The 23,173-nt window shown below is 42.6% G+C and overlaps 1 protein-coding gene and 1 non-coding gene across 3 annotated transcripts; one reads left to right on the plus strand and one right to left on the minus strand.

Annotated features, from left to right (window-relative positions):
* Positions 1 to 250: 250 nt before the first annotated feature.
* On the plus strand, positions 251 to 22,617 carry LOC121455213 (ubiquitin-fold modifier-conjugating enzyme 1). Of its 2 annotated transcripts, none has more exons than XM_041662830.1 (7): positions 251 to 268; positions 17,729 to 17,851; positions 20,954 to 21,021; positions 21,238 to 21,301; positions 21,597 to 21,673; positions 21,925 to 22,015; positions 22,188 to 22,617. In XM_041662830.1, exons 2-7 carry the CDS (start codon positions 17,729 to 17,731, stop codon positions 22,266 to 22,268), a joined length of 504 nt encoding a protein of 167 aa, XP_041518764.1. In that variant the 5' UTR covers positions 251 to 268; the 3' UTR covers positions 22,269 to 22,617. The 2 variants fall into 2 exon arrangements, with proteins under 2 accessions (XP_041518764.1, XP_041518763.1); XM_041662829.1 differs by lacking the exon at positions 251 to 268 and adding an exon at positions 17,455 to 17,514.
* On the minus strand, positions 5,494 to 5,617 carry LOC121455490. The gene has a single exon (XR_005975513.1). It is a non-coding gene; the product is annotated as a small nucleolar RNA SNORA40 (small nucleolar RNA).
* Positions 22,618 to 23,173: the final 556 nt, after the last annotated feature.

Raw genomic sequence — 23,173 nt, forward strand, 5'->3', positions numbered from 1 at the left:
GCGGAGGAGCCATACTAGGTGAGGGCAGCCTGGCAGCGGCATTAAGCAGGGAATGGCTAGCTTCACGTAGGGAAGAGAGAATGGAGACGGGCAGCCATCTTGCTTTGGGGCAAGCTGGCAACGCAGGGTTTTCTTAGTGGCGGTTTCGGGGCGGTTCTAAGAAGCGGAGAGAGTAACGCGCTTGGCTGTGGACGACTTGGTGGCGCCAGAGCTGGCTGGTATCGGACTCCGAAGCCCATTGGGAGAGTTGGGCTGGCAGCCATGACACGTAAGGGCGGAATAGTACGGGAGCTGGACTGCCTGGTGAACTTGGGTGAAAGTTCAAGATCTGGCTTTAACCTTTGCTTTGAACTTCCTGTCACCCGGACGTTCTGAAACCCGGACCTTGCAGCGCTTCTCAGAGTTGCTCTCGGAATTCATCCCTTCAGTGTTTTCCTTTTGCGCTTTCACTTCCTGTCGAACGTCTCTCCTGAGCTGACTCGAGTAGGACTGTCGGGAATTGAATAGGGGGGCGCGGTGGGGTGGGGCTCACGTTTGTTCTGGAGCTGCCAACAGCCTAACGTGGCTAAAGGAAAAGGTAATGCATAAGGTCTACGAGATAGGGAGGGATCTGGTTTCGCGGCCTTGTAGATTTACTTTATCCTAAGGGCAATGAAAGGGCTTTGAAGGGTCTAAACAGAGGTGTGAGCAATTGTGTTTGTATTGTAGAAAGATCACTACTTGCCAACCTGGGCATGTTAGTGCCGGTCTGGAGCCTGAGGTAGGAGGATTGTTTGAGCTCTGAAGGTGGAGACCAGTTTGGGCTTCATCTAAGCGAGGAAGACCACTATAACGTTAGCTCAGTGAGAGAATGTGTTCTTAGCACAGTTCAGCCTAGTGTTCAGTCCCCAGGGAGCGGGCTGCGTAGAGAGAGATCACCGGTTGCCTTGTAAAGAATGTTTGGAAAAGTAGAGGAGAGAACAATTAGGAAGATAAGGAAGAGTCGGTGGTGGTGTGTAGGTAGGAAGGCATGCGTTGGATAAGGTGGTATGAATGTTCTGACTTGAAGAACTGGGTTATATTATTTTAACTCTAAGGGAGACCGTGTGGGTTGGAAACCAAGAAACTTTAAAGTGCGCTTCTGTGCATATGGATAGTTATTGGCGCTGTAAAAGAGGATAATGGCCTAGAGAAGAAGAAATATGTATTTGAGGGATTAGACGAGGGGAGGAAGCTGAGGACAGTAAGAAGGAGCAAACAGGAAGAAAGAAAGGTTTAAAGTGTTACATGTAACAGGTCAGGTAAGATGTGGATTAAAATGTGTCCTATGGATTGTGGAAGAAGAAAGGACACTAGGTACATTTGAAAAAAGCTGTTGTTAAGAACCGGACTGAAATGGAAAGATACTATGTACAAAACATTTTTGTGGCCAGGCATGGCAACTCAGACTTGTGATCCCAGCACTTAAAAAGCTGAAGGATATGATTTGAGCCAAAGCTGGACCTATGTAACAGACCAGCCATATGTTGCAAGATATTGGATCACACTGTGAACCCCAAGATTGAATTATGTTGCTTTTCCATATCAAATTGCATTACATTGTTTTTCTCATTCCTTCATCAAACATTTTTTCAAAGGTATCTACATCTGAATCAGCCAGTAAGACATCCATAGATTTTAGACTGAGGAAACTGTCTACAAATCCTTCCTGCCTGCCTGCCTGCTTTCCTTCTTTCTTTTCAAGATTTATTTGTTTTATACAGTGTTCTGCCGGAATGTATGCTCACACACCTGAAGAGGTCACCAGATCTCATTCTAGGTGGTTGTGAGTCACCATGTGCCTGCTGGGAATTGAACTCAAGACCTGGAAGAACAGCCAGTGCTCTTAACCTCTAAGCCATTGCTCCAGCTCCTATGAATTATTTCTAATAGCTATTGTACAAAATATTTACATAAGATGGAGCTGTTTAACATTCCTTGTGGAAGAATTTTCTAGTGGTACCTTTTAACAGGCTGGGATTTATTAAAAGTAGGCATTGTGAAGAGAAGTTTTTCTCTGTCCAGTTCTTGTAAAGGTATAGTTAAAAAGTAGCAAGCTTTCTTGTCAAACTATCTTTGGTCCTCCAGCCTGCAAATAATTACCCGGAGACTTATTACTAATTCTTAGCCTTAGCTTAGGTTTTTATCCAACTAACTCTTATAACTTAACCCATAATTTTTAATCTGCCTTCTACCACATGGCTCAGTTACCTCTTTTTGATATAGCACATCCAACTTGCTCTGAGTCTGGTGGTGAAATTGCTCACCTAGATTCCTCCTCCCAGTTTCTCTCTCTCTCTGCCTGGAAATCATACCTATTCTCTCCTGCCTAGCTATTGGCCATTTAGCTCTTTCTTAAACCAATCAGAAGGTGCCTTAGGCAGAGACACAATACACTTCAGCACACTATAATAGACCATCCCTTAGGTAATAAAGAAGGCAAGGAAATTCCAGGCTGCAGAGACCTCATTGGCTGAATTGCCTTATTTATAGCTCTCAGATCTGTTACCATTCTCCATTTTCCAGGTTTCTTTTTAATAACAAATACAGGAGAATTCCAAGAACTGATCAATTCTTCAATATGTTGAGTATTTAACTGCTGTTCTACCACCTGTTCTAGTGCTATAACCAACAAATTCATTACTATGTTAGCTGTCAGTAGACTTTTCTTTCCTGCCTGCCAGTTCCCAACTAACCAATTCAGAGACTCAATAAATATTTATAAATGCTTGACTGATAGCTCAGGCTTATTATTAACTAGCTCTTACAACTTAATCCAGCTTTTTTATTTATATTTATTTATTTATTATATTCTTTCTGTGTGTATGTCTGAAGGCCAGAAGAGGGCACCAGACCTCATTATAAGTGGCTGTGAGCCACCATGTGGTTGCTGGGAATTGAACTCGGGACCTTTGGAAGAGCAGGCAGTGCTCTTAATCGCTGAGCCATCTCTCCAGCCCTAATCCAGTTTTTTTAAATCTTAGTTTTACTACATGACTCATGGCCTGTTACCTCATTTTGTACACGTCCTGCTTCCTCTATGTCTGGCTGGTGACTCGAAATTCCACCCTTCTTCCCTACTTCCTTCTAGTCTGGCTTTCCCACCCAGTCTCTTCCTGCCCTGCAATAGGCCAGTGAGATCTTTATTAACCTATGAGAGTAATACATATTTACAGTGTACAAAGATTGTTCCACAGCAGTTAGCCACATACGGTTTTAATCTCCCTACCTGTCCTTCTGGCCCTGTACATTCAGTCCACCTTGTACTTTGTTTCATTCCCTAGAAGCTGAATATTTACCTCCTAAAGAGACCAATCTGGGTGCCAAGATTTGGGTGAAATGTTGTGGAATATTTTTTTACACTATGTGAGGATGTGTCACTGTGATTGGTTTAATAAATAGCTGAATGTCCAATAGCTAGACAGGAGAGTTAGGCATGGTTGGGGGGGCGGTGAAGAGAGAAAGACTAGGTGCAGAAATTATGCTGAGGAGATATCAGGAGACAGAGGAAACAAAGTGCAAGCAGAGAGGTAATGCCATATGATATAATGGGTTAATTTTCTTAAAAGAGCTAGTTGAGACAAACCTAACCTAAAAACCAAGATTTCATAATTAATAAGTGTCTGGGTACTGCAATGAGATTACTGTTATTTCTGCTCCTGTATCTACAAAACTTTCAATTTCAATGCCATTTATCTGTATTTTTAGCTTTGGTCTCTGACCATTTGTACCAGTTTGCCAAAATACTTGTTTGATCTCTTCTGACCCTTTATCTACTGATACTGTTCTATCCTTCATCACATTCAGAGCTGTGTTCTTTTTAATAACAGGTATTAAGTCTTTCAATCATTCTGTGGATGAGTTTCTCCAATGCTGACAGGGAATGATTGAACCAAATTTGGTTTTGAAACCTGCAGTAGGTCCCCTGAGTCATTTGCTGAAGGCATAGGGTTACTTTGCTTGTCCCTCATTGATCTGCATTCATTAGTCCAATGCTGGCTTTTGCCACATCTTCTGCATATTCCAGGAGGCTAGAATGTGTGGGTATAACATGAGTCATGTCACATGTTGGAGAGCCAATGTTGTTTTTAACAAAATCTCAATTGTTTGATTTTTACCAATAAAGATTCAGGTGCCAGATGCTGGGGTGAAAGCCTACTATCCCAGGAGAAGCAGAGAAAGCACCAGCTGACCTTCCTCCACAGCCGATGTCCCAGAAGCCTCACTTTGTCCGTCTCAAACATGAGTCCCCCAACTCCTTGTCCCTCTCTTCTGCTTCCTGTGCATCTCTCTACTCATCCTTCCGATTCCCTCTTACTCCCTATGGTTTTTCTTAATAATCTTATGTTCTCTTCCTGCCACCTAGTTGTTTGCTCCCCCTTTTGGTTGACTTTTCTTTTTAGTCCTGTTTACAAAATGCAAGCAGAAAGATCTTGAATTAAATGTGTGTGCTAGGGCTGAGCCACCACAACTAGAAACAGGTTTTTCAAGTAAATAATGCAGTCTCAGGTTTATGTTTTGATCAAATATCCCACAACAATATATAGCCCTGGCTGACCTTGAATTCACTGTTTGGACCAGGCTGGCTCATTGCCTGCCTTTAGCTGAGTGCTAGAAATAAAGGTCTATGATAGGCATGCCCAACTTAAAAGTATTTTTTAAGTTAATAATTTTTTATTTAAGGAATTTTACATGTGATTCCTTTGCTTTCCATCAGGATCACTCAAGTTTAGGATTCCTAGAAATAAACTAGGTGGTGGTGGCACACACCTTTAATCCCAGCACTCAGGAGGCAGGGGCAGGCGGATCTCTGTGAACTCCAACCATACTGATCTACATAGTGAGCCAGAGTTGTTACACAGAGAAATACTGTCTGCAGGGGTGGGGGGTGTTGGAATCTGAAAATAGCCCTTTCTCAAAGAAACGTGCTTAATCCAGTTGTCCTGTCCTATCATTTTATCTCTCCTCAAATTAAAGACATACTCATGACAATTTCAAAGTTCTGCACTGGAGAATCTCTAGCATTTTGATTTACTTTAGAAAGCATTTTAAGGTAGGCCTGCCTTTCAGTTGCTGACAACCCACATCTCTTAAGAGTTAGGTCCTAGCTGGGTGGTGGTGATACATGCCTTTAAAGAGTTCAGTTCATGACAGGTGGTGGTGGCCTACACCTTTAATCCCAGGTGGAGGCAGAGGCAGGCGGATGGATCTCTGTGAGTTTGAGGCCAGCCTGGTTTACAGAGTAAGTTCAAGGACAGGCTCCAAAGCTAGACAGAAAAACCCTGTCTCAACCCCCTGCCCCCAAAAGAAAAGTTCAGTTCGTATTCTTTCCTAATTTACTCAGAATACCAATCTGTAGGTAGGAAATGCCAGTCCTACACTGAAACAGAATTCAATTTACAGACATTTTCAGCTGCGACCTCATGTTCAAGACAAGCGTCATCAGCACTGTCAACCCTTTAGGCTATCTTGTATCGTTTTCCTTTTTGTATGTATCAAAATTTATACCAAATAATGAGTATTGAGTTACAAAAGAGGTACTATTTTTGCATCTGTCTTCCCTGCCTTTGTCCACCAGTGGAACAAAAACACAAGTGCTATAACAGGATTTGTTTCTAAACAGGATATATGTTCAAGTTTGTGTTTTAGCTTCATCACATTTATCTTAGAAATATTTCTCTTTCTTTTATAAGTCATATTCCATAAAATTAGCTGGATGTGGTGGCAAACACCTTTATTCCCAGCCCTTGAGAGGCAGAGGCAGTCATTGAAGTCAGCCAACCTGGTCTAAAGTGTAACATCAAGGATAGCCAGGGCTACATAATGGAGAGACCCTGTCTGAAACAAACAAAAACATAATATGCTGTTGGGTATGTCAAAATAGTCGCTCAGTGATGGTTGATGCTTTGTCGTTCTGAGAGGTTTTTTGATCTTCCACAGAGTTAAAGTCCCTTTGACCTCTTGTTTCTTCGTGTTTTTTGAATACAAAGAGGCTTTCTACACGATTCCTTATCTACCTAACAATCCAGGGATGGGGAAGACAGCTGCCTTCCATCTTACTGAGACTTCACCATGAACTACATGGAAGGAACATTGATATCTGTCTGCACACACAGCTTCTGACATGCATCATTGTCCTTTGTTTTGGCCCCATGGAGAATCACTTACAAATCCATTTTCTGTTGTGCCTCGGACACATTTTGTCCTAGAGTAGTATATGTTTAAGGAGGCTAAGTTTCCCCAATAATATTTCACTATCTGACATTTCTTATTAGCTCCCTTCCCTATTTAAAAAAAAAAGACAAAAACATATGTAAGTTCCTCACTAATGTTGGACCATCACTACTGTGGTAACCACTCCCCACCCCCGCAAGTTGTGACTTTTTCTTCTTTGGAACATTAATAAAAATATATGTCTTTTTTTCCTGCCTAGTCTGTTTATTGTTAGGTCATTCCCTCAAACCTTCAGAGGATGGAAGGAAAATTTTTTGTGTTCTTAAAATGAAGATTTATTTGTAACAAGTCTTTCTCTGTTCCTCCAGCATCCCTATGACATGGGAAGCTCAGCTTAGATCTTAGACTTGTAACTTGCTCACTCTTATAACCTAAATTAACTCATTTATATTAATTTACATTCTGCAACAGGTCTTATGGCTGTTAGCTCACTTTCTGCACATCTTGTTTGCTCTGCATCTCCTGGTGACTCTGCCTTTCTTCTTCTCAGAGTCCTCTCTATCTCCCGAGGGTCTGCCTAACCTCTTCCTGTCTAGCTATTGGCCATTCAGCTCTTTATTAAATCAATCAGAAGGTGCTTTGACAAAGACACATCTTTACAAATAATCCACAACACTTTTCCATTTTTTTGTCTAAATAAAAAGGAAAGTGTTTAATGTTTTGAAATGATCTTTTTGTACACTGTGAATATGTGTCACTCTGACTGGTTTAATAAAAAGCTGAATGGCCAACATCTAGGCAGGACTTTTTGGGCAGAGGGATGCTGGGAAGGAAAAGGCAGAGATGTTAGGAGTACGCAGGATGGGCAACATAGAGAGGAGAAAAGTCATGAGTCACACGGCAACGTGTAGATGAATAGAAGTGGTTAGTTTTGGTTATAAGAGTGGAGCCGAGCCGGGCGGTGGTGGCGCACGCCTGTAGTCCCAGCACTCGGGGGCAGAGGCAGGCAGATCTCCAGGAGTTCAAGGCCAGCCTGGTCTACAAGAGCTAGTTTCAGGACAACTAGGACTGTTACACAGAGAAACCCTGTCTCTAAAAACAAAACAAACAAAAAAAGCACTAGTGGGACAAATCTAAGCTATAGGCTGAGCATTCATAATTAATAATAAGTCTCCATGTCATTTTTTTGTGAGCTGGTGCCCCAAAGGAAATTCCATTTACACTCTAACACAGTAAAACTGTATACAACAAGAATAATTACCAAGTAAGAATTACGTTTACAATATCCAATTCATTGTATTTGGCAATTTTGGAGAATATTCTATTGTCTTACCTATGTTAATGCCAGATGTGGAGGAAGCAATATAGGCGATGGGTGGTATGGAGAGATGAAGTAAGGATTTATGCAACAGAATGTAGGTTAAAATAAATGGGTTAATTTATAAGAGCTAGTGGGACAAGACTAAGCTACGGCCAAGCTTTTATAATGTCTCCATGTTGATGGAGGAGGGTCATCTGTCTATGTGTTACTTTCATTGGTTAATAAAGAAACTGCCTTGGCTTTTTGATAGGGCAGAATTTAGATAGGTACAATAGACAAAATAGAATGCTGGGAGGAAGAAGGCAGTGAGGCAGACACCATAGCTCTCCTCTCTGAGATGGATGCAGGTTAAGATCTTTCACGGTAAGCCACCACCTCGTGGTGCTACACAGATTACGAAATATGGGTTAAAGCAAGATGTGAGAATTGGCCAATAAGAGGCTGAAACTAATGGGCCAGGCAGTGTTTAAATGAATATAATTTGTGTGTTGTTATTTCGGGGCATAAGCTAGCCAGGCGGCCGGGAACCAGGCAGCAGGAACACAGCCTGTCACTCCTATTTCTACACCATGTCATTATTTGTAAGCTGGTGGCCCAAAGAAAAATCCAGCTATATATGTGTGTGTGATATTTATATCTGTGTGCACGGTCTATATGTATATATTCTTTAATATATATGTGTGTATGTGATGTGTGCCTATATGTAATATGTGTATGTATGTGTGATGTTATATATATATATGTGTGTGTGTGTGATATGTATAGCTGTACATAATGTGATATGTGTGTTGTATGTGATGTGAATGCAGCCATGCAGATACCAGGACGAATGTATGGAGGTCTGCAGTCCTTGTCTTATACCTCATTTGAGGCAAGATTTCTTTTTGTCATTCACCACTGCAGTCAGGATAGCTGACCTATGAGCGTCTGAGGATTCTCCTGTCTGTACCTCCCATCTCCCCTTAGCAACACTAAGATTAGGATTCAGTCTTCTACATCTGGCTTTGGTGGGTTCTGAAGATTCAGATCCAGGGCTTTGTACTTGTGCAGTAACCTTTTTATCCTCTGATCCATGTCCCTAGCCTTGGTCATTTTTTTTGATACAGAATATTGTTACATAATGTAGGCTGATCTGGTATTCACTGTATAACCCAGAGTGGCCTCAAACTCATTATGCTCCTACTTCAGCCTATGAGTTCTGGGTTTATACATGTGTACCACCATGCACAGAGCTCTTGAATTTCTTTTCTTTTTCTTTTGTTTTTTGTTTGTTACTCAAGAAAGGATTTCTCTGTGTAGTCCTGGATGGCCTGGAACTTAGTCTGTAGACCAGGCTGGCTTTGAACTCACAGATATCCACCTGCCACAGCCTCCTGAGTGCTGGAATCAAAGGTTTGCATCACCACTGACCAGCTGAATTTCTTTATGATAATTACTTTCATATCAGCTCTTTCCTCCCCAAAGAGTGTCTGCGCCTTTGTAAACCAAACACTCTGACACACTAAACTCTATCAGGCTTTCTTTTGGGCTACCACTAGCTCCCAAATAAGACATGGAAACTTATTATCAATTATGAATGCTTGGCTATATTTTGTGCATGTCCTACTAGCTCTTACTACTTAATTTAATCTGTTTCTCTTCATCTGTGTTTTGCTTCAGGGCTTTTTACCTTTCATTCTGTATGTCCTATTTTTCCTGCTTCCTCCATGTCTGGCTGGCTTGCCCTGGGCATCTCCCACTCTTTCTCCCTTGTTGTCTCTCTTCTCTCGAGCTTAGAGTCATCCTCCTGTTTATTCTGTCTGCCCACCAGCCCTGCCTATCAAGCATAAACTAACGTAACACATCTTTACATAGTTAAAGCAATATAGTACAACACCAGGTGTCACTAGCTGCTGGGTAAAGGTGAAGTCACAGTGAAGGTTAAATTCTTCCAGGTTTGCAGCATGTTAATGAATGGATACAATTCCTCACTCTAAAGGCTGAGGCCAAAAAATCAAAAGTTTCTGGTTAGCCTAAGCTACCTAGACTGCCACCATTCCCAACCCCTTTGGTCCTTGCTGCTAATTGGGTCTGGAGGTGGTAGAAAAGCTCATGAATTGATTAAGGATGTGAATTCTGGAGGCAGGCTGTTGTGGAATATTATTTTAACTTAGAAGAGATGTCTTATATTTGTTTATGCTGTGGGATATTACTTTTAACTGTGTAAAGCTGTTGTGTTTGTTTATGCTACACTTGTTTATTATGTAAAGATGTGTTGCATTTGTTTCATTTTCCTGCCTAAAGTACCTGATTGGCCTTATAAAAAGCTGAATGGCAGGAGGATAGGTGGGGCTGCCTGACATAAAAAATAAATAGGAGGAAGAATCTAGACTGGAGAGGAGGAGGAGAAAATGAGGGCCCAAAAGAGGGAGATGCCCGGGGCCAGGCATCAGCTGCCAGCCAGCAGATACAGAGTGGGACAAAGAAAGGTCAAAAGCCCGAGGCAAAACATAGATGAAAAGAAACAGATTAAAATAAGAGCTAAGCTAAGGCATTGAAAACTAGTAATAAGTGTATGTATCATGATTTGGGAACTGATTGATAGCACCAAAGAAAAAGCCTGGTACACCAGGCTATGCTTGGGACTAAAGAGCAGATCTGTCATTATATGTGAGGTTCATCGAATCTACTGTGCTTCTGTTTCTTTTCTGTTTTTCTTTGTTTGTTTTGTTGTTAGTTGGTTGGTTAGTTTTGTTTTTCCCAGACAGGGTTTCTCGTGTAGCCCTGGCTGTCTCTGAGCCTAGCTCTGTAGACCAGGCTGAATTCAAACTCACAGAGATCCTCCTGCCTCTGCCTCTTGAGTAATGAGATGCCCAGCCTATTTCTTTATATGTAATTGAAAATTATAAAAGTACCTAAGAAGAGCTGTTGTTAGTATTCAAGGAGTTAACATACATAAAATATTTAGGACCATACCTAGCACACAATAAACATCCTGTGAATTTAACTGTTTTCTTATCAAGTGATTATATGCATGAATCTAATAGTTTATAGCAATAATAAAGATCAAACTTTAATTTACAATAATTCATATTGATGTCCCCAGGATAATTAAAAGAAATTACACTGGGCGGTGGTGGCGCACGCCTTTAATCCCAGCACTCGGGAAGGCAGAGGCAGGCCGATCTTTGTGAGTTTGAGGCCATCCTGGTCTACAAGAGCTAGTTTCAGGACAGGCTCCAAAGCTACAGAGAAACCCTGTCTCAAAAAAAAAGAAAGAAAGAAAAGAAAAAAAGAAATAAATTACAAACTAAAGAAAACCAGCCTACAAATCACAATCCCAGAGAACCTAGACAACAATGAGGACCCTTAGAGAGACTTACATAGATCTAATCTACATGGGAAGTAGAAAAAGACAAGATCTACTGAATAAGTTGGGAGCATGGGAACCTTGGGAGAGGGTTGAAGGGAAGGGGAGAGGCAGGGAGGGGAGCAGAGAAAAATGTAGAGCTCAATAAAAAAAATCAATAAAATTAAAAAAAAAAGAAATTACAAACTGGCTCCTTGTGTATACTGATATTCTACATCCCTACAATATAAGGAGCATTTCTCTATCCATCTTAAAGAATCTTCCAGAGCAGGGGCTGGAGAGATGGCTCAACAGCACCCACATGGCAGCTCACAACTGTCTGTAACTCTAAAAGGGTCCAGACCAATGCCTTAAGTTCACAAAGAACTCTCTTTGTCTCTGTTTTAATTTTGTTTTCCCCCAATCCAATGTTTTTTCCCTGATAAAACAGTCATTTCTCCTGTCCCACAAACTTACTTGCCCTGTGATGACTGATAATGGCCCTACCAGAAACTCCGGAGCTTCCCCATTCACCAGCTGCACTCTTCAGCCAAACATCAGTCTTCCATCAGTGCGGTTTTTAGACTGAGTTAGTTATTCAACCAGACCTGCTCTTTGCTTAGATGTGTTACAATCATTTCCATTTCCATAAGGACAGGGACAGGGACTCTTGAGTCCCTTGTGCACTACCTTATCTCCAACACCTATAGTAGAGTAAGCTTTGGTTGTGGTTTTGTTGTTGTTGTTGTTTTGTTTTCTTTTTTAAGGCACCCTTCCTGGAACTTGCTCTGTAGACGAGATTGGCCTCAGAGATCCACCTATCTATGCCTCCCAAGTGCTGGGATTAAAGGTGTGCACCACCAGCTCCTGGCTAAGTAGGAATTCTTTAAACACATTCTTATAGATGAGTTCCTCCTCTAAAAACAGGTGAACTTGAGGCCCTCCTTTAATCTTTTAGAATTTAGTTTCTAATAAATATTCTATAAGAATTTCTTAAAAACAAGTATAAACTAGCCGGGTGGTAGTAGTTTACGCCTTTAATCCCATCACTTGGGAGGCAGAGGCAGCTATAGATCTCTGAGTTTGTGGCCAGCCTGGTCTACAGAGTGAGTTCCAGGATAGTCAGAGTTTCAGAGCAAAACTACCTCAAATAAAAATAAAACAAAAACCCAAAAAGAATAAATTCATAAGAGATCATTTGAAGCTGGGCAGTGGTGGTGCACACGTTTAATTCCAGCACTTGGGAGGAGAGGCAGGTGGATCTTTCCTAGGTTCTAAGCCAGCCTGGTCTCCAAGAACTCGTTCAAGGACAGCTAGGACTGTTACACAGAGAAACCCTGTCTCGAAAAACCAGAGAGGGGGTGGTGAGAGAAAGAAACCACTTGAAAAGATTAAATTTGATAGTCCCCCTCCTGTTTTACCCTGGTTTGCACTCTGAAGCAATGAAGATCTTTGTCCTGCTAAGAGGGCTCGTTGTACCATGTGTACTGATTAATGGTCTTGATTATTCGTCTACAAACTGATCTGAATTCTGGCTCCAGGTCAGAACATCTTACCTGGATGAGCCACTACCCCAGGTTTATTAGTTGTATTCAGGGACAGGCTTTTGCTGTGAACAGAATGCTGCCTGAATTCTCTGAGTGTGGCTTTAGGAAATATTTCTTCAAACTTGGACATGTTCATTGAAAGTTTAATCTCACATGGATCAGTGATTTTTTTTTATCATTTTTGTGTGATGCATGTGCATAACACAACATCATATGTGAAACTTTGTGGAGTCGGTCCTCCTGTGGAAAAATCCTTCTGTACACTGTGAAAATGTGTTGCTCTGATTGTTAATAAAAAGCTGATTGACCGATTGCTAGGCAGGGTTTTTGGGGCAGAGAGGATCCTGGGAAGAAGTTGGAGGAATCAGGAGGGATGCAGAGAGAAGCAAGAGAGATGAATGTGCTGTGTTGGAAGGAGGTGCTAACATTGGCAGAGGGTAAATAAGAAATACTGGTTAATTTAAATTTTTAAGAGTTAGCTAGAGCCGGGCGGTGGTGGCGCACGCCTTTAATCCCAGCACTCGGGAGGCAGAGGCAGGCGGATCTCTGTGAGTTCGAGACCAGCCTGGTCTACAAGAGCTTGTTCCAGGACAGGCTCCAAAACCACAGAGAAACCCTGTCTCGAAAAACCAAAAAAAAAAAAAAAAAAAAGAGTTAGCTAGGGCTGGAGAGGTGGCTCAGAGGGTAAGAGCATTGCCTGCTCTTCCAAAGGTCCTGAGTTCAATTCCCAGCAATCACATGGTGGCTCACAACCATCTGTAATGGGGTCTGGTGCCCTCTTCTGGTCTGCAGGCATACACACAGACAGAATATTGTATACATAGTAAATAAATAAATATTTTAAAAAAAAGAGTTAGCTAGTAACAGGCCTGAGTTCTTGGCTAAGCATTTATAATTAGTGTTAGACTCCATGTTGGTTATTGGGGAACTAGTAGGTTGGAAAGAAAAGTCTGCCTACACAGTCCCTCACTTTGATGTGGGTTCTTAGGGTCAAACTCAGGCTTGTGCTCTTGCCCTCTGAACCATCTCAGCAGCCCTGAACCAGTGATTTTTAAATATCAGTGGGTATGTCCCAATATCATAGTATATTCAAAGAAAGTATTAAGTTTTTAAGTTATTTTTTTTCTGTGTGAGTGTTTTGACTGCATGGTATATATGTACATCCACATGCATGCCTCGTGTTCTGTGGGGGCTGGATTATACAGACCCATATTCCTACACTGTATGGCAGTCAGATTTCTGAGCAACCTGGCAAGGCACAATTTGAACCTACCGCACAGAAGGTGGTCTCCTAGCCTTTTGATATTGAGACAGCCTGACACCATCCTAAGCAAGTGGTCAGGATATGCTAATGTCGTTCTGCTCCTTCTGTTGTAATTTTGGAGGTCGTCTGGGAAAGAGGTGTTTTTCAGTCTACATGACAGAATAGGCATAGGTGTGGACATGACCAAAGTCATTCTCCCTACTACCTAGAAAACACAATGCTAATGAACTTCCCCCTCAGTTTACGTTTTGATTTAAAAGCTGTTTGGATAATAAATGCGGGTGATCTTCAGGATTTGAATGAACACTGAGACTCCTTCCCGATACGGTCGTGTAAACTGTGCTTCAATTATTCCCACACCTCTACGCTGGTACGAGAAATAGTTATGTCTAGGCTGGTCCTCAGGAGTGTTCATGAAGCCCAGAAGAGGTGTCGAATCCTCTGGAATTGAAATTATAGAAGGTGGAAGATGGTGAGCCACTGGATGCTGGGAATATACTATGTTCAAAAAGTTTAGATTCTCAGAATCAAAAACAGAGGTAGAAGGTCTGAAGAGAGGGCTTTCCAAGTCCTCTGGTGTCTTTCCCAGAAATACTGCCTAACCTCTTCCTGCCTGGCAATTGGCCATTTAGCTCTGTATTAAACCAATCAGAAGGTGCCTTGACAAAGACACATCTTCACAGTGTACAAAAAAGATTATTCCAGGGACTGGAGAGAAGGCCCACCAGTTAAGAGTACTGGCTGCTCTTGCAGAGGACTTAGGTTCAATTCCCAGCACCTACATGGCAGCTAACAACTGTCTATAACTCCCAAGATATGACACCTTCACACAGAGATATATGCAGGCAAAACACCAATGGAAATAACGTAAGATTAATTTAAAAAAAAAACAGCCAGACGGTAGTGGTGCATGCCTTTAATCCCAGCACTTGGGAGGCAGAGGCAGGCAGATCTCTGAGAGTTCGAGGCCAGCCTGGGTACAGAGCGAGTTCCAGGACAGGCTCCAAAGCCACAGAGAAACCTTGTCTTGGCAAAAACATTATTCCACAGCAGTGGGTCAGTAGTTGCTGCTCTTGTAGAGGATGGGAGTTTGGTCCCAGCAGCCACGTGAGAATTCACAATTATAACTCAAGTTCCAGAGAACCTGATGTCATTCTTTTGGCCTCCGTGGGCATCAGGATGCATGTGGTGTACATATATACAGGTAAAATACTCAACACATAAAAAATACTTAAATATATTTTCTAAAAGTGGTTTAAAAAAAAAGGTACTACATGTAGAGATCCAACCAGGAATGTTAGGAAAAGTCTGTATTTCTTTAGAGATGCATGTCACAGAATTAGAATAACCAAGGATAATTGTAAAACCTCATTTCTCATCTCTGTTCTCTGACCACATCACTGTGCCTACACCAAAAATGAAATAAACCTTTATTTACCTTAGGAGATCTCTAGTAAATCATTACAAAGTTGTGTCTTAGCTGTATCTAATATCTTTACAAAGAAATTTATAGTGTGCTAGTAAGATAAAAACCCTCAGCCGGGTGGGTGGTAATAGCACACACCTTTAATCCCAGCACTCGGGAGGCAGAGGCAGGTGGAGCTCCGTAAGTTTGAGGCCAGCCTGGTCTACATGAGCTGCTTCCAAGACAGCTAGGACTGTTAGAGAAACTCTGTCTCAAAAAAAACAAAAAACAACAAAAAAAACCTAAACAAATAAATAAATCAATAATTAAAAATGCACCTGTGTGGTTTTTATTTCTTCTCGTTTTGTTTTGTTTTGTGGACTGAAGAAATGGCTCAGCAGTTAAAAATACTTGCTACTCTCACAGAAGACAGGTTTACTTCTTAGCACCCACATGGAAGTAATGTCTGTTACTGTAATGTCATTTCCAGGGGCGTTGCATGTACATGGTATCTTACATGCATTCAAGCAAAACACATAAAATACAAACAAATAGGCCAGGTGTAATGGTACATGCCTTTAATTCTACCACTTCGTATCTCTGTGAGTTCAAGGCCAGCCTGGTGTACAGAATGAACTCCGGGGTGACCGGGTCTGTTACACAGAAAAATCCTGTCTTGAGGAAAAAAAAAAAAAACAAACCACAAACAAAAATTTAAATTTTAGTTGAAGGGACACACACGCCACAACACATGTACATAGGCCAGAGGACAACTTGTGGAGTTTGTTTTCTCCTTCCTTCCATATGTGGGTTCCAGGGATGGCTCAGGTGCCAGGCTTGGGCTACAAGCACCTATACCCACTTGAGCCATTTCCACATTTGTTCTTGTTTTCTTTGAGACGGGATCTGCTGCCTGTGTAGACTCAAACTCAGAAGTGTGCACCACCACAGCTGCCACATAGGGACGTTTGTTTGTTTTAGATTGAGTTGCAGCAATCTTCCTGTCTTGCCCCACCCCACCGCAGCCCATGCTAGGATAACCAGTGCGGGCCACTGTGTCCCAGTGAGATTTCTTAGCATCAAATGAGTTTGGAAATTACCCGACGGTACTTGGGGGACAGGCAGGCTGCTCTTTGCGTCGGAGGCCCGCCTGGTCTACATAGTGAGAACCTGTCTCAAAATCAACAAAACGTTACCAGAAGACTTGTCTTAAGCTAAGAATAGGCACTCAGTGTCTGTCCTCTAACCATTCGGGAGAATTTATCCTGGACCAATTCTAAGAATAGGCACTCAGTGTCTGTCCTCTAACCATTTGGGAGAATTCATCCTGGACCAAATATGTCTATATACTTAGTGCATAGCACACAAAAGATATTCAGTAACTCTTTTCAAAATGTTTTAGCTTTCAGTTGGTTTTAAAACATAGACACATTCATTATTTTACATAAGCAAGAAGAGTTCCAGCCATCCTATGTGAGACTCTGTCCCCTTTAAAAACAAACAAGCAAGGACATATGCTCAGATTTGTTCATAGCAGCTGTTTGTCATTGCCAGAACCTGGAAACAACCTAAATGTCCCTCGACCGAAGAATGGATAAGGAAAAATGTGGTACATTTACACAATGGAGTACTACACACAGCAGAAAAATTAATGACATCTTGAATTTTGCAGGCAAATGGATGGAGCTAGAAAACATTATTTTGAGTGAGGTAACCCAGACACAGAAAGACAATTATCACATGTACTCACTCATAGGTGGTTTTTAAACATAAAGCAAAGAAAGCCAGCCTACAAACCACAATCCCAGAGAACTTAGACAACAATGAGGATACTAAGAGAGACTTACATAGATCTAATCTACATGGGAAGTAGAAAGAAGAAAAAGACAAGATCTCCTGGGTAAATTGGGAGCATGGGGACCCTGGAGGAGGGTTGAAGGGGAGGGGAGCAGAGAAAAATGTAAGCTCAATAAAAAATCAATTAAAGGGCTGGAGAAATGGCTCAGTGGTTAAGAGCATTGCCTGCTCTTCCAAAGGTCCTGAGTTCAATTCCTGGCAACCACATGGTGGCCCACAACCATCTGTAATGAGATCTGATGCCCTCTTCTGGCCTGCAGGCATACATGCAGACAGAATATTGTATACATAATAAATAAATAAATAAATATTTTTAAAAAATCAATAAAAAATACAAAAAAAAAAACCCACCCAAACAAGCACGTGTACTTCCTGATTAGGTGCTGTTCGTTTTTCAGGGCAGGTATTGTATAAACTAAGGAAGTAACTCAGCACAAACACGTAAATTGTACATTCTAAGAGACAATACTTTGAAAAGTGTCTCGAAAAACATGAAATTCTAACTACTTTCCTGGTTTGGGAAGGTCGTGGGCTTTTCCAAGATTGCTTCTGAGCATGAGCGGAAGTCACTCTTTGAGCTGTCTCCGGTGTGGTTTAATGGTAGGTGCCATATTCTGGACGGAGTAACCCGTCTTCATTCTGTTCTTCCGGAGGCTCACACCAGAGGGTCTATTTTCTTACAAGAAAATAAGAGTGCATTCAGAGACGGCTTTAAGGCAACACAACGCCTCATCTTCCCATAGTAAAGATGGCGAAGCACTGAGTAAGTAACAAGCAACTCCACTTCCGCATTTTTCTTGTGCCCTGGTCCAAGATGGCGGATGAGGCTACCCGGCGGGTCGTGTCCGAGATCCCGGTGCTGAAGACTAACGCCGGACCCCGAGATCGAGAATTGTGGGTGCAGCGACTAAAGGAGGAATATCAGTCCCTTATCCGGGTCAGTTTTACTGCTGCGGTTGACCGCGTAGCAAAGGGGTGGCGGGGAATCAGGTGTCCTCAGAAATTGGCTCCGTGTGGAAGCCGCTTCCGGTTTTTAAGTTTATAAATTCATAGAAATGCGGCTATTTGGGAGTCTGGGGGGTTACGGGTGGACGGAGGGTTGGAAACAGAAGAGACTCTGGTTAGGTGTACAGTAGGACTAGACCTTGAAGGAAAAAACAGCAGTATTTCTGGAAGGTGACGTGTCGCTCCCGCCCCAGGTGTTTGCTCTACTGAATGTAGGAATGGGGGTCAAAAGCGCTTCTTCGAGCCCGAGGTCTCAGCCCATCACTGCTCCTCTTTCATTCTTCGTGATGAAATTAATGGAATGAATGAAAGGAATGAATGTCAGAACTGAAAGCGTAAGGCGTTAGATTGGTGCCTCTACTTATAAAATAGCCATCTTTTCAGCTAATCTGTTGTGTCAAGAGAAAGATTACACCCCTTATGGTGGTTTCTGTCAGCTCTTCTTTCTTATATATTGCTTCACTGAGAAACTGGCCGAGTGCTTGCTTAGCAGGGTTCTACTACCCCTAGCACCTCATAGACTGGAGTGACTCGTGCATTCTCAGCACCCAGGATGTGGAGGCAAGAGGATTGGAAGTCCAGGTCATTCTGGACTACACGAGACCCTTCCTCAAACACAACAATAAAACATTATTGTGTTCCTAGTACCCTGGAAGGTATACAAAGCCACTAAGAAGGGTCCTACTAAGGTCGACAGGAATAGTATTTAAGTGGAAAGACAGACATAACTAGTATATTTTGAGAGTATGGGGAGGGATGTGTAATTCAACTTTAGTTTGCTAAGGTAAGGATACTCAGAAGTGATAAAACTTGGGGGCTGGAGAGACGGCTCAGAGGTTCAGAGCACTGGCTCCTCTTCCAGAGGTCCTGAGTTCAATTCCTGGTAACCACATGGTGGCTCACAGCCATCTATAATGAGATCTGATGCCTTCTTCTGGTGTGCAGGCATGCATGCAGATAGAACACTGTGTACATAATAAATAAATCTTTTTTAAGAAGTGGTAAAGCTTGAATTGAAACTTAAGCTATAAACACAGGGGCGAGAGAGAGAGAGATGGCTCAGTTTGTAGAGATGGGCTACTCAACCTGACAACCTGAGTTTGGCCCCTGGAACCCACATGAAGAGAACAGGACCCTTTGAGTGTCCTCTGGCTGCCACATGCACAGTCTTGACATGGATACACACAGACACGCATCTAAAACCTAAAGATAGGAAAAAAAAGGACAGAGGCTAGAGAGGTAGCTCACTTACTGCCCTTGCAGAGGACCTGGTTTGGTTCCCTGCACTTAAGTGGTGGCTCACAGTTATCCAGTTTCAGGGGTTCTGATGCCCTCTTCGAGTCTCCTCCTCAGGTACCATGTGCACGTGTGGTATATACAGGCAGAAAAAAAAATCACTCACACACATAGATATTTTTAAGAGTTTTGTTTTTATTTTTTGTTTTGCGAAGAAAAAAAGAACAATATAAGGACAGCGTGGGCAAAGGAATGCAAGCTAGCAACAGCATGCTATAAGCTGGGATCCTGTAATTGCAGCAATTGTGATGCTGAGGCAGAAAAATTTCAGGTCTGAGGCCAGCCTGGACAGTTTCAAAGCCTTCCTGGGTTACAGAATGAGTTCAAGGCCAGCCTGAGGAATTTAGTGAGGCCCTATCAAGAAAAGAAAAAGTAAATATTGGGCTAAGGCTGGATATCGTTGTACATACCTATAAACCTAGTATGGGGGAAGCAGAGGCAGAAGGATTTCACTGACTTTATTGCCAGCCCTGGCTACAGAGAGACCTTGTAACAGGCAAATAGCAGAAACTAAAGTCAGCAGGACATCATGAAATATTAGTGGGGAAAGGAAAGGGAAGGTCAAGGATGAAGGCTGGTCTTTTGGTTTAGTGACTGAATGAGACTGCCTCCTGAAATTGAGAACTTGCATGGTGGTTCACGCCTGTTATTTCAGCACTCAGGAGGGGCAGGAGGATCAAAATGTCAAGGTCATTCTTAATTATAAAATGTTGGTTGGGCAGGAGTCCCTGAAGTGGAAGAGGTGAGGGATACAATATAAAATCCAGATGGAAGTGCTGAGTTTCTGTTTTCTGTTAGATAAAGGTATAAATTGAAGCCAGACGGTGGTTGTAAATACCTTTAAAACCAGCACTGGGGAAGCAGAGGTGGGTAGGGGGGTGGATCTCTGTGAGTTCAAGGCCAGCCTGGGCTACAAAACAATTCCAGGACCGCCAGGGCAACACAGAGAAACCCTGTCTTAAAAAATTAAATAAATAAATAAATAAATAAATAAATAAATAAATGGAATAAACTGAAACACGGAGTTGAATACTAGAACCTGAAGTTCTGGTTTGAGTCATTAACTTGTGGCTGCTAATGAAAGCTAGCACAGGGTCCTCCAGGAACAACGTAGATGGTAAAGTGAGTTTGGGGCTGAGGACAGGTACTATCAGAAGTGAGAAAATAACCCGATGAGTCTCCAAACATTTTGTGCTTGCTATACTGTGGGAAACCTGGACATTCTATTCTCTATTCTGGGAAAGCACCCAGCTTACATGTGTATCCTTTTCTTTCATTTTGTTTATGTCTGAAAAGTTGTGAAAAATGTACTAAAACAGAAAATAGTCATACTTTTGAAGAGGGGCAACCCTTGACTCTAGCTCCCCCCCACACTTTTTTTTTTTAAGTTTTATTTATTGTATTATATATACTGTGTTCTGCCTGCATGCCAGAAGAGGGCATCAGATCCCATTATAGATGGTTGTGAGTCACCATGTTACTGGGAATCGAACTCAGGACCTCTGGAAAAGCAGCCAGTTCCCTTAACCTCTGAGCCATCTCTCCAGAAAACTCCCCCCCCCCCCTTTTTTTGTACAGATTTTCTCTGAATAATTCTTTGGACAGGAACTTACTTTGTAGACCAGGCTGGCCTTAAACTCAGAGATCCTCCTGCCTCTGCCTCCTATGCTAGCATCAAAGGTGTGTGCTATCACTGACTGGCTCTAGCTCCTTCTAAGATTTCATTTTCTGCTTTCAGTATGTGGAGAACAACAAGAATTCAGACAATGATTGGTTCCGACTGGAGTCCAACAAGGAAGGGACCCGGTAAGCAGACCCTCTTGGGAGGTATGAGTGGGATCCTTACCTGGCTTAAGCAATTTGTTATCCAATAACCAACCCAAAGCTGCCATGCCATGCATCAGTTTAGAGTTCCCTAATTCCTGACCTATGAGTCTTCCTGCTTGGTGGCCTAAACAGATGTCATTTGAGTATGATCGGAATGGGCTGACTAGACTGAGTGAGGTTTGGTCTTTGTTCCAGGTGGTTTGGAAAATGCTGGTACATCCATGACCTCCTCAAATATGAGTTTGACATCGAGTTTGACGTGAGTGTGATAGAATGGGAAGTATGAAGGTTAGTAGAAAGGGATTGATCAGATGATTGTTAGCAAGCTAAACTTTTTTGAAGGGACTAAATAAAACTTTTAAAACGGGAGGGGAAAGCTGAGGTTTGAAGCAGATATGTAACAGTTGCTAATCTCTATGTCTCGAGTCCTAGCCTGTACATGTCGCTTGGGGGATCTGCTGAATAAGCAGTTCAAACAAGGAATGTGTATGTTTAATTAGACTAGTTCATTTCTCTCTTGATTCTGTTTTATTAAGGCTTTGTAATTTCTCCAGATTCCTATCACATATCCTACTACTGCTCCAGAAATTGCAGTCCCTGAGCTGGATGGAAAGACAGCAAAGATGTACAGGTAGGCCTTGGCTAGGAGGTGAGAAAGAGCAAGGAAAGCCTTAGGGAGGAGCTCAAGAGACAGAGGGTTTCCCCAGAGGGTACTACTCCAGAGTCTGGAGGGAGTCTAGATTTCCCTGTGCCACGCCTATGCAAAGTGCTTAGCTGACCCTGTTCACAGTTCTGAGCGCTAATCTTCCTGTGTTCCCAAAAGGCTGCTATACATTATGGCTAGTTTTTTATGTCAACACCTTCTTCTCGTCCTCCTCATAGGGGTGGCAAAATATGTCTGACTGATCATTTCAAACCTTTGTGGGCCAGGAATGTGCCCAAGTTTGGACTAGCTCATCTCATGGCCCTAGGGGTAAGTTTTTTTTCTTGGATTATGAGAGGAAGAGGGAGGGTTCGTAGCTGAGACAAAGGGAGTAACGGTGCTGCCACTTGGGCATGCTCTAGAGTCTCTGGGAAGGAGGGTCAGGTGCAACAAGGGGCATTGACTATGGTAGTAACCTCACAGGGTCTCCCTTGTATTGTAGCTGGGTCCTTGGCTGGCCGTGGAAGTCCCTGATCTGATTCAGAAGGGTGTAATCCAGCACAAAGAAAAATGCAATCAATGAAGGATCAAGCCACCGAGGCAGGACAGTGGAACTTGATGGGCTATATTCCTGTTTTCTTGTGAATTTTTCTCCTAACTCATGATTCTTTCACGGGTCACCTCTGGCTGTTACAAAGTAGCTATAGGTGGAGGGGGGAGGGGAACAAAAGCCAACAATAGAGTAAGGTCACAAAGTTTCTAAGATAAGCTGTACAGGAAGGTAAAAGACTTGGACCTTGAAAGAGGCAGTTTGCACCCCTTCTGCAAGTGGAACCCTGGAGGCATCTTGGAGGCACAGGGCGTTAACTGACAGCTCATGGCTTTTTTTGGTTTCTGGAAACAACCTGTCAATAAAAGCTGCTTCCGATGTATGTAGCCTGTGGTTCTCACTGATGACTATTACAAGATGAACAAGCAAAACACGGAGGGACATGAACACCTACACTAGGTTGGGAGGGGGAAATGAATGTCCTTTCAAGGGATAACAAATGGAAGAGAAAATCTGTTTCTTTTCACTGTCGTTGAGATTTGCGTTTACCCTTTAGCGATGAGCCATGTTTTCCTTACTGCCTGAGCCTGCAAAGCGGCTTGAAGAATGGGTTTTACAGGTTTGACGTTCTATGCCCACTAGGGATCTCTCATGCCTAGGTGGAGTGCTAAATGCTTCACTATTGGTTTTCTGGCTGGAGCTGGACCTGGCATGCAGCTTTCCATGCTGCATCCCTTTTGTTTGGAAAGAAGCCCTTGCAAGTCCTTCCGTTATTCGATGTTTCGGCTCTTCATCCCTTTGGACCACATGAAGGGATGGGGGCCCCTGCCCTCAAGGACTTGCAGCAATGGTTTAAAGACCACCAACCAGCAGGGCCGGGAACTAATGGTTCTAAAGTTGGCTGCGTTTCCATGGTGTCGGTCGGGGAGCCGTGGGGG

This window comes from Microtus oregoni, unplaced genomic scaffold (genome assembly GCF_018167655.1).
Source record: "Microtus oregoni isolate MIOR12 unplaced genomic scaffold, Mior012 000013F_ref0000133, whole genome shotgun sequence".
In the NCBI taxonomy this organism is placed as follows: domain Eukaryota; kingdom Metazoa; phylum Chordata; class Mammalia; order Rodentia; family Cricetidae; genus Microtus; species Microtus oregoni.